Source organism: Neopsephotus bourkii, unplaced genomic scaffold (genome assembly GCF_033783945.1).
Source record: "Neopsephotus bourkii isolate Nb327-2 ecotype Australia unplaced genomic scaffold, CSIRO-AGI_Nbou_v1 NB_196, whole genome shotgun sequence".
Lineage (NCBI taxonomy): Eukaryota > Metazoa > Chordata > Aves > Psittaciformes > Psittacidae > Neopsephotus > Neopsephotus bourkii.
In genome coordinates, this window is record NW_026900709.1 from 3,395,749 (window position 1) to 3,407,481 (window position 11,733).

Consider the following 11,733-nt stretch of genomic DNA (forward strand, 5'->3'; position numbering starts at 1 on the left):
ACAGTTTCTGTATATATTTTTTAGTCATTGATTTGAGAGCAACCTTTTAATCTTTTGCTGATAATTTTGGTTTAAACAGAGTCAGAAGCTGATGACCAACATCTGAGAGATGCACAGATGCCATATTCTAATTCTCATGTGCCTTATCTTAATCATGGTGCCATGTTTAGATACTGTATAATTCATCAGAGTATGTAAGACTTTCCAAGATGCATTTGCCACATCTGTGCTATGATATATGAAACTGAAGACATAATCTCTTTCCATTTTTCTCCATGTAAGGCTCTTGGTCATCTAACCTGGCACTTAACATCATAATGTCCGTGTCCATTTTGGAGATCCAAAGTCCTGCCGAATGACTGTGTAATATTTATTTGGGCTACTTGTGCATGGTTGCATAATTCAGCATTGAATTACACGGCCATGTATGCTCTTTCTTTCAGCAGAGCCTGTTAATCAAGACTACATGACTGAAGTGCTCTGGGGATGAATCAAGGCTTGTGTAGTGGTGGCATTTTGGTTAGCAGGGACATGCTTCTACTCTAGACCTGCTTTTGTATTCTCATTTTCCAACCTTGGTTTCTTAGTTCCTCATCTGCTGGCAGTCTTTGCCTTTTCACCAGCTCTCATGTTTTCCGCGTGATATCAATATGCATTTCGATGTACACTGTGTACTTTATACAGATTTTCTCTATCAGTTTCTCCTGGTGAATGTGCTCTTGTACCCTTTTATTTGAATTGGATTGTTTCCTTTTCTGCACTGTTGTGGAATGACAGCTACAGATTTCATAAGAACTGATATCCAAAATAAGATGGAAACCAGCAGATGTTGCAAGTCTTGGTGTTGAACAGACCAGGCCTGCAGCAGCCACAGTTTGAGTGGCAAAGTCTTGTCAAATTTGATCTGTAGCGGTTTTGGTACAGAGAGAACTCTTGGAACATTTGGCTGCTAAATCACGTAATTCACTGAGCAGCTACAACATATTCATTCCTCTTTTCTTCACCTCTTCTCTCCATCCCCCCCATTTCCAAGGGTGTTTTTATCCCACTTGATCAAAAATGAGTGGACCCGTAAGGAAAATTCATGCACCAAAGTATGGAAATGCTGATGATTTCAAATGAGTTGTTAACTTCCATGAAAGTTGGCAAACTATGTCAACATTTTTGATTAAGAATGAAGATAGCAAAAAAATTGGAAAAAACGGAAGCATTTAGGCTAAAATAACAAAAGAATAGTTCAGACTGAGGAAGTCATGTTCATGAAAAATCTCAGCCTAAACAGTTAATGTTTGTAAAATAGGAGCACCAACTATTGCTGTCTTTGGGTCTGTGAACCTTTTGAATTGTATTGTTGTAATAGAACAGTTTTTACTTACTGTTCTTTGAAGTTTCTGTGATGGAAAGAAATGAGAAGTGATAGGCAAAGAGAGAAGAGGAAAACCCCATCAGTTTTAATTCATAGCCTTACTGACGACTTGAAGGTAGAAGAGAAAATATTTTATTAGGGTGAGATGCTGACTGGAAGAGCCATGTTTCTTTGCTGATAGGATTATGTTGGGTGACCATATTCCTATTATCACATAATGCCTTGTGTTGGCAGTGAGTTAATTTCAGCTCTTCAAGCTCTTAGCATTTTATTTTGAAGTTCCTCTGTCAAAGGTTCGGTCTTCTCCCAAATAAAAACTTGTGTTTCAAAGCACCAGGTGAAATGAATGGTGCCTAACTGCACATGTGCCTCCTAACAAAGGAGAAGAAATACTGATTGCAGTTAAATTTGGCAGCAGAGTAGTTTTAAAAACAAGTGTTAAATATGAATTAGTCTTCAAAGACCCCTGTTAAGTATCCAGAGACTGATTTGTTCCAACACAAAATCTTTTGCTTTTTGTGTTTCATGAAGGGCTACAGAGGTAAGCCTGGAACTTATAGCCAGGAAGTCTTCTCTGGTGTCTTTCCCTTTATTGTACTGTACTGCAGATAAGCCTGTGTGTGTATTGCTGTGGACTTCAGCATTACCTTCATATTTTTCAGCATTTTGTGAATGAACAGTCACAATTAGGTTAAAGGAAGGTGACATTTTAGGAGAGAGTTGAAATTCATTAACCAGCCTTAAAAGTCTTACAAGTATTGTTCTGATAATCTTTCTGTATTCATTTCTTCCCACAGCCTGGTTTTGTGGTATCATCTCTATCACCGTCATTAGCCTGCTTTCCTTACTAGGTGTGATCTTGGTTCCCATCATTAACCAATGGTGCTTCAAATTTCTTCTAACTTTCTTGGTAGCTCTGGCTGTAGGCACAATGAGTGGAGATGCACTACTCCATCTCTTGCCACATGTAAGTATGGTTTCCTTACCTTCTTTCCCCCCCTCCTTCCTCTTAATTGTAACTAGATAATAGCATTGTCAAAGAATTGTTTGACAAGTATCAACACAAATGTTCACTGCTGCTGATGCGGATTGACTTAACTGTGAGGGACAGCCTGATACTGTTTGAGACTTTCTGTTACCAAAAAGAAAGACAATGTGGATTAAAGTAGTTGTGTATTCATAGTTTTAACTTGTGTCACACTACCTTAAAACATCCAGTGAGACCAACAATAGTATTTAAAGTGTTACTACCTCTTGTCTACTGAAATAGGTGTATCAGTAGCAATTAAAAGTATTTAGGGGGGTTAAACTTCCTCATTAGTTATTAGTCCTTGGGGAGAAAGTAACTTCTAACTTACTGAACCAAGAAGTTGTCCCAGTTCCTGGGAAGGTAAGCAGGTTTTAGTTTGTGGTGGTGTACTGTAATTCTGAATGTTGTTATCTTAATTCTTTCAGCATAAAGTCTAATGTTTGAATGTTTCCTTTGTGTAAATTTTAATACAAATTTCAAACATTTTCAAAGTTTGGATTTCATATCAGAAGTAAGACTGTAACTGGCTGTAACTGTTAAATCATCTTTGGTTGCTAATGGGAGTGTGGGAATGGTAGTTCCTTGTGACAGTATGAGTGTTAGTCTCGTTAGCTGTAGCATTGTGACAACCTCATTATGTTCAGCATTATGACAGGAAAAAAGCTGAAACTAGATTATCTCCCTTTCACCGCTGAAAAATTTCCCAGAGGAATATTCTTTTATTCATTATGGTAATGAATGGTGTAGTGAGAAGTTTCCATAGTAAAATGCATTTGTGCTTTAAAAACAAACAAACAAAACCCAGCAAACAACCAAAACCACACGGACACACAACCCAACTTGTAAGTCTTTTTCTGCTACTTTTCTGGCAATGTTACGTGTTTTGTCATCTGAGCTTGGATCCATTTCAGTCTCCTGATTGCACCAGGTCATGCTGTTTTATTGTTTTCTCTCCTAAGTCACATGGAGGCCACAACCACAGTCACCACCATGGCCAAGGTCATGTACATGAACACAAGCGTTCTCATCGACATGCCCACGGACATGGAGTGCAGACAGAAGGTTTTCTGGAAGAAAATGATCCAGTGCTGAAAGGTCTTGTGGCACTTGGAGGCATTTATGTTTTGTTCATTATTGAACATTGTTTAAGAATGTACAAGCATTACAATAAACAGAAGGTATGCGCTAAAATTGCATGCTGTGTTAAAATATATTACCTGAAGTTCTCTTCTGCCTTTTGAGGAATTACCTTTGTGATGATTCATTATATTGTGAAGATGAACGAGTGCTGCTTATCTGCATTCTGTTTGATTTTATGAGAGGAAACCCTTTTGTAAAAAGAGGTAATTTGGGAAGATGGAGTAGAAATCTGATGGGGGAGATTGCAGCTTTTTGGCCAGATATATTTGGAGGTAGACCTGAGTAAAAGAGATGACAGCTCTTTCTCCAAAGCATCAGGACTTCTGTTTTGCAAAATAGGAAAGGCAGTGTGTAGGAAAGAACTGGGAATAGAGCGGACAGTTGTCAGACAATTTAACTGTATGTTGCTAGCTAATGAGGCCAGCATAAAGAGCTGTTCAGTTTTTCTACATGAGAAGATGGTAAAATTTGCAGACCTCCTGCTTCCTATAAATTGCCAGTCAAATTTTAACTTGATTCCCTGAAAATGATTGGATTTTCAGGGCTGGGAGCATGTGGTCTAAAAGGAGAGGAAGAACCTCAGGGTACGTGAATGACAGTGGGCTGAGATTCAAGCAACCAAAGAGCCATATTCTTCCAACAGTCAGTATAGGATCATAGAATGGTTTGGGTTGGAAAGGACTTTAAGATCATCTAGTTCCAACACCCTGCCATAAATACACTTTCAGCTTTTGCCTCCATCATTCAGCTTTGAGTAATTAAATTATTTTGGTGAAGCTGTAACTCCTTCACCTAGATGAGCATGGAAACTTTAGAAGTTCTTTTTTTTTCACATCAGACCTGCTGCTTCAGCTGGACAGGCAGCAAGAGGAGGTATTTCTTAGATCTTCTGATAAAGAGATAAAAGCTGTCATATTGGGCATTTCTTCTTTGAGGTTAATTAAGGAATTTAATCCCCACGCTGCTTTGCCAAAAATATGATCTCTGTTCTATGTGCCTCAGGTAGAAAAGTAGCAAGCATTTCTCTAAAGGGAAATACAAGGAACTTATGGGAGTATAAAAAAAACGGAAGTTGAACAAAGGAGAGGAGCTGTTCTTGCTGTTTGTTGAGCAAAACAAGCAAATATAATAACTGCCTCCATGTGCTTTCCTTGCCATCCTGTACTCTGTTATTGAAATGAAGTACCATCTGTGTGTGAGTGAGATTCTATGGTGGGCAGCTAAGAATTTTCACTGGGATAGGTATTGATGCTGAGCCCTGGAAGTCCCATACTTCTGTTGGATGTAGGGAGAGTAACTTAAGTCTGTTTTGAAGAGATTTTTGACCAACCATTCAGTTTCTTTTATTTCCACCGATGTGCTTTTACAAAGCAGATGTTATTTGTTTCCTGTTACAGAGTAAGCAGAAATGGTGCAAAAAACCCCAGACTGAAGAATCACCAATTGGAAGGAAACTTTCTGATCACAAGTTAAATAATAGACCAGATGCTGACTGGCTTCAGCTCAAACCCCTTGCAGGTAGGCCTTCATTTTCAGCATTTTCTCTGACTCTGAGATTCAAAGTAATGGCACGTAACCTATGGCATGTAGCATGTAACCTCTTGTACAGTTTTGCTGCTGTTATGCAAATCATCATTAATAAGACTTAATAGGCTTTCCCTATTAAATCTTTCTTTATTTTGTTTTCCTTAGATCTGAGAGCACTCTGAATGCTTCCTAATATGCTATACAAATGGTTCTCAGACTTCTGAAGCAGCGAGGTTTTGGGTGGCTGTGGTTTTTTGAAGGGGGGGATTATTTGTTTGGCTTTGAGGTGTTTTCTGGTTAAGCTGTGCCTGACTAGCTCAGCCCTGGCAAAAATGAGATCAAAAATGAGCACACACAATTTGAAAGGGGTTGCCTGTTTCACTTTGAAGGTTCCAGCCTCTGACCAATTATAGTTTGTCTAAGAGGGCTAAACAACATTAATGTATTTTCATAAATAAAACTGAGTACTCTGGATATTATTCAAACATCCAAAACAACTTTCAGATGCTGTTCCTTCATGGCAGTTTGGATGCTCATGTGGAACGGCCCTTCTCAAAAGGATGAGGGAAGGGCTTTGCTTCATAACCTTCCCTTCCTGTTGCCTGTGTGGCTGCTGAATTAATTTGTGATGATTAATCCATAGGCTATATTTATACCAATGCGATTTTGTTAATTTGAATGGTCTGTGAAAGGGGGAGCTAGGACTGTAGTCTTCTCAAACAACTTAAAATGAGATTTCGGACATTGATGTGGAACAGCTTTCAGCTTTCAGATGGTGGTATGTGTCTTCATGTCTTCATTTCTTTCAATGTCTTCATTTTCTTTCAATTGGCAATCAGCAGAATTTTGCTTCTAATAACATGGAGCACGTACTGATTTCATTACACTGCCTCTAAAACTGCACTCTTCTGTGGATGAGTAAATCATTCGTGCTACTGGCACTGTAAGCCCATGCTGAATTTGAATGTTTAATTGCAGTGCCACTACCACTGACCTGAATGGCCATGCCATTTCTTTTCAGAAAGCTTCCAAATGATGGTTAAAAACCTGTTTATCTGGAACTCCTTGAACTCATTGCTGCTTAGGCACTCTGTGCTTATTTTTGACTGAATATTTCTGTTGAATTATAGTGAGCTAATAACTTCATTGTCCAGAACTGCCGTTTTTTCCCCACAACCAGTTTTGTTTCCATCAGCACAGATCGACGGTTTCATTTATTTATTAATACCTTAGAAATACTAGTAGACTTAAAATTAATGCACATTTGCCTTCTGCATAGTTTTCATTTTGTATTTCTTTATAAAAGGAGCTTTGATTGCAAGCAGGCGTAATAAGCAACATTGAAGGAGCTCACCGTATGACACAAGTGTCTGACACAAAGATGCATGCAGTACAGAAACTATTTGAAGACCTGTTTTATCAGTGGCAGATGCTGGAATGCTTCAGTGAAGGCTAAGTTGTGACCCATATGGGTGTGCATTGAGTAGCCAGTTAAGGTTTCCTGAGCCGTTCAGATTCCATCTGCAATGTGCGAGACATTATTATTGTTCTGTCAGCTGTCCTTTTCTAATGTTGAGCCATAACCTTTGTCACTAGGAAAATTATGGGCTAAACTGAATGTTGACAACAAAGTTGCTGGATTGGGATGTGTTAAAATACTCCTTTTGCTTTTGCAAAGCAGTTGAATTCTTAACTCAGTGATGCTCAGTAGTTGCTGGTGGTATTTTAAATAAGAATTAATGCCATGTCTCTCCTAACTGGCTTCAATGTAGGAGCAGACGACTCAGTTTTGTCTGAAGATCGACTCAATGAAACTGAACTAACTGATTTAGATGGCCAGCTGGAATCCCCTCCCAAAAACTTCTTGTCTGTGGAAGAGGACAACAATATGCACCATTCTCACAATGATATCTCACACAGTGCTCAAGAGCATGATCTTCATGATTCAGAGTATGACAGCCACGGCGAAGATAAAATGATAGCTAGAAAGCACAGTCACCACTGGCATCACAAACATTCCCATCATTCCCATGGCCACTGTCATTCTGGAAAAGACCTGAAAGATACTGGGATAGCTAATATTGCATGGATGGTAATTATGGGAGATGGCATTCACAACTTTAGTGATGGCTTAGCAATCGGTAAGCAAAAAGCATCAAGTTTCTTCTTATCTTTAGTAACTTTGGTAATATTTTAATTATCAGTGATCACAGGTAAGGTTTCTACTTAGTTCCTGTGACTGCTGGCATTGTTTAATCTCCTTCAGAGCAGAAATTAAAAGGCCATCAGTTGCAGTAGTCTTCCCTTTGTTAATATTCTGTGACCAGCTTCTATCATTACAGTAGTCTTGATGTAGTGACAGTTGCAATCTCTGCCAGATAACGATAGGTGCAGACAAACCTCCTTATGAATTATGGAGCACATGTAATGCACATTTGGTTTTAGTGTCTTAATATGTCCCTTTGGATAATAAAATGGGCCTTTCAGTCTTATTTATAATGATACTTGTTAGTAATATTAATACTATTTCTATTATTATTAATACATAGAATTATACAGTAATAAACAGTAATAAGAAATGTACTATGGTTAGGTTGCTGAAATAGTTCTTTTTAAAGTACTACTTAGGATAATTTAGTTTTTGTTTGAGCGAAGTATTTTGTTGGCATATGGTCAGTTTAGATCTATTTTTTAACTAAACACAGAAGAGATTGAAGTACCAAGCAGATCTTACTAGATCTTTTTAAATCAACTTTGATTCACATAGACTTCTAAATGTGATTTGAACTGTAAAATACACATTAATTTGAATATATATTTATCATACAAACGAAAATGATGGTGAGGGTACTGAACTGCATGTTTTTTACTAAAGTAGCAACCAAGAGTGCACAGGGTTCCAAACTACTAGCAGAAGGAACATACTCACTTTGAAGGATGAGGGATAAGCTATGTGTGAGGGTCCTTAGTTCACAATGGAATCTACTAAAATTTCTCCACTTTCTCCAGGCAATTTCTAAAGAAACTAAACTCCATAAACTTTTTTCTTCATTGTCACATTAAATAGGTTAAGACATTTAGACTCGCTTCTAAGGCCAAAAAGGGCTTGTACACTAAAGTTGATTGAATTAAATTAGCTTACACAAAAGTTACTGAAAGAGTTTTATGCCAGCATTTTTTGTCTTTATTTCCCACATCTGGCTTATTAATATTGCTGATAAGTGCTCTACAAATAAGCATACGGGGGATATAGGGAGGTTGTGGGTTAAATATTAGTTTGGATTTCCAGCCTGGAGAGAGCCAGGCTGTTGCTCAGGCTGTTGCTCATGTTGACTGTCCTAATGTGCTTGAGAGTTCCTAAAACTGTAAAAGTGGTGCTGTTTATTAGCTTGTTGCATTTATGTCTCTGTTTTGCTCAGTGTGTTCTCCTCTCTCAGGATTTGCCTTTCACATAAACTGATTAATAAAGCCTGCAGTGGCAATGCACGTAATTCAGTTTATATGCAGACAGGGCACAGACATGATAAACCACGCATTCATGAGAGTGTGCGTTCATGAGAGCATGCACTAAGAGTAGAGCATCACCTCTGGAAAGACTGTTGATTAAATTTTCTGACTTGAAAATAGTAAAATGTAAGTCGAATCTTTCCTTCTTTTCATTTTTTTCCTTCTCCTTCCCCAGGAGCAGCGTTTAGTGCTGGACTTACAGGAGGAATTAGTACCTCTATAGCAGTGTTCTGTCACGAGCTTCCCCATGAATTAGGTAACTAATTTAATATACTCAATGTGTTCATGCTTTTCATCTCTACAAAACAGTTACCTAAAAGCTGTTGTGATACTCATCCTAATAAGCATAATGCAGTGCAGATGCTGCAGGGGTAACCAGAACTTCAAAGAGTAGTGGAGCCATATTGCTTCAGAGTAAGTACATAATGAGAATGTTAAAGCAGGCTTGTACTGCAGGTTAGCTGGCTGCAGCAGTTCTGTGAGGCTTTGTGAACATGTTTCTGAAATGTTCTTAGGAGCAAACAGCTTAGTTTTGGTGTTACACCTCTGCATTTTATAGAGAGCATTTCACACTACTCTCTGTGGCATTGCCTTACAAAGTTAAGTAAAATCACATGAGTAAACACAAGTTTACAAAAGTAGAATTCTGTGTAGAGATCTTCAGAAGATGCTTTGTACCAGTAGTTGCCGAGTCCAGTAGGTGTGGGTGACTGTTTAGGGTGAAACTTGTAGACATAGTTGCCAGTGCCATTGATGCACTGGTTCTTACCCTGTAATTGAAGCATTTCTTCTTGGGGTTAGGTAACCAAGATGAAAACTGTTGTTTTACTGTACATGCTTTTACATTGCATGCATCCTGAGACTTAAGAGCCACTAGAGAGAAGACTCATCATCCTTATTGCCAGCAGCATGAAACTTGTACTAGATTAAACCGTGTGCAATTTATGTACTCATAATAATACAGACTAATTTATCTACCACTTACTCTCCTGAGAAGCACTGAGACTAAACTCCTGTGTTCTGTCTCCATTTTAGGTGACTTTGCTGTGCTTCTTAAAGCAGGTATGACAGTAAAGCAAGCTATTGTGTACAACCTCCTGTCTGCCATGATGGCTTACATAGGGATGCTGATAGGCACAGCAGTAGGACAGTATGCTAATAACATCACCTTGTGGATCTTTGCAATCACTGCAGGCATGTTCCTCTATGTGGCATTGGTTGACATGGTAAGATTGTTGTTTATGTCATTTTTGCATGCTGTTCATAAAACCTAGGATGTGAAGTGACACCTGCAACAGAACTTTTTTTGTTACAACACATAAAATATGTGTAGACAGTAGATGGGTGTTTCTGTTACATGACTTTAAAATGCTAAAGATACTTTGGGAGGTGTAGTGAAGTTTTACAGTTGTTTGCCTGTTTGGGTTTCTGCTACCAAAGCCTGCCAGTGACTCCTGTTAAAATATAAAAAAGTAGAGAGAGGCTGGGAAAGACACTCGCACTTCCCACTAATAAACCAATAAAGTTAATAATTTCCCAATAAAAAAAGTAGGACAGTTCTCTGGTTTTATGGATGGGCCTTTACATGCTGGAGATCAATCCAGTATTTAGAATTGTTTTTCATTAAAATTTAATCTTCATAGATTTGGGAAGCTTAATCTGAACTCTTGGCATGAGGAGCTGGTAATAGATGGCTTTTGTGGTGATTAGCTTTATAAAAACTTACCTGGTGAAATATCTGACATCTCTCACTATCCGTAACTAAGACTTCACTTCTACTCATCATACTCTCAGTTTTCATGGCCATGGAACAGGAAACCCTGGAAGTTACGGAGACAGAGGCACTGTGTTTTGCAACAGTTGCCACAATATTCTTGGATTACTCTTAAAAGCATCTTCAGATTTGGCACAGCAATATTTATTATCTCTGTAGAAGTCAGTTACAAAATCTGAATTCCATGCAGATCTTCCATTCAGAAAACATGGAAGTGAGAATTGGCAGCAACAGGTCAAGCACAGTTTTCTGATTGGGTTTGCTATTACTTGGTGAATACAAGTGTGATTTTATTAAAATGAAAATAGTTCTGCAGCAACTCTTGCCTGCCAACATGACAGCTATATAGCAATCTTTACTACTGATTGCTTCAGTTATTCTTAATGACTTACCTAACGGTACTTTGAAATCTAGCATACTACTTGCTGTTAAGCTGTCTGTCGTAGAGGTGATAAATATTCTGCACACCAGTATATATTTTTATATTTAAATAGTGGGTGGAATCAATTGTCAGCTTTATGTATCATTTTGAAATACAGTCATACAAGAACAGATGGGTATTATACATTTGATTCTCTGATAATTTGTCATTGTTGTACAGTATTCGGGTACTCAGAATTAACAAACTATTCTAGCCTATCCAGTGAAGAGCAATACAGAGACTTCTGCTATGTACTACCTGAAGTTTCCATTTTTAACTGTATTACGTTTTTCTGAACTAGGTGTTTCTTGAAGGAATTCCTTCATTTACCTCATGCTTTCTTGAATTAACTTCTTTGTAAAACTCTGTATTTCTCTTCTCTATGGGTTGTTTTGTAAGACACTTCATCAGATTTATTTTTACATATTCCAACTCCACTATTATTTCTGTGTTGCCTTTGTCAGTACTGTTGGACTTTTCTTCACAGGTGAGGAATATAAGGAATATCCAAAGTTTTCAGATTTTTTTATAGCATCACATAGAATTTCTCTTTAATTACTTGTAGCTATTATTCGTGTATTTACATGTGTAAGCATGTAACATGACAAATGGCTAAGTTAATCAGCAAAGACATTATTAAGGGTATATTTATAGCAGTGTAATTACTGTAGAAATAGTCAAAGCTTTTTATTATTTTTATTTGAACATGACAACTTTAAACAAGTAAAAACTCAGAAGAGCAGAGCTGGAAGAATGCTGGGCTTGTCCTTATCTTGAGGAACTTTCAGTAGATGTTTGATCCAGTAGAAGCTGAAGAAAAAAAAGTGGAAAGGAAAGGCATTTTCAGTTTGTTTTTAAATACATGATGTGATCATGTTTTTATCAGATGTAGTGGTTAGGTAGAGTTTAATCTGTGTCTTAGTGTATTGTTTTTGTAATAGAATCCTGGTGTGTTTATTCTCTACAGT

General features: G+C 37.8%; 2 protein-coding genes across 7 annotated transcripts in view; one reads left to right on the plus strand and one right to left on the minus strand.

The window, feature by feature from the left end:
• Positions 1-11,733, plus strand: part of SLC39A10 (solute carrier family 39 member 10) — an 88,611-nt gene that overhangs the window by 73,560 nt on the left and 3,318 nt on the right. For 5 of the 6 annotated variants that reach the window (XM_061376944.1, XM_061376935.1, XM_061376929.1 and 2 more), the window contains exons 4-9: positions 2,164-2,333; positions 3,356-3,574; positions 4,934-5,054; positions 6,836-7,204; positions 8,746-8,826; positions 9,606-9,796. In XM_061376944.1, the coding sequence (XP_061232928.1) occupies positions 2,164-2,333; positions 3,356-3,574; positions 4,934-5,054; positions 6,836-7,204; positions 8,746-8,826; positions 9,606-9,796 (1,151 nt within the window). The remainder of the gene's footprint in view (positions 1-2,163; positions 2,334-3,355; positions 3,575-4,933; positions 5,055-6,835; positions 7,205-8,745; positions 8,827-9,605; positions 9,797-11,733) is intronic. The other variant, XM_061376952.1, reaches the window with a different exon arrangement.
• DNAH7 (dynein axonemal heavy chain 7) overlaps positions 11,395-11,733 on the minus strand; it is a 116,022-nt gene continuing 115,683 nt past the window's right edge. The window contains exon 65 of the mRNA XM_061376660.1: positions 11,395-11,575. The gene's annotated coding sequence lies outside the window, so the exon portion shown is untranslated. The remainder of the gene's footprint in view (positions 11,576-11,733) is intronic.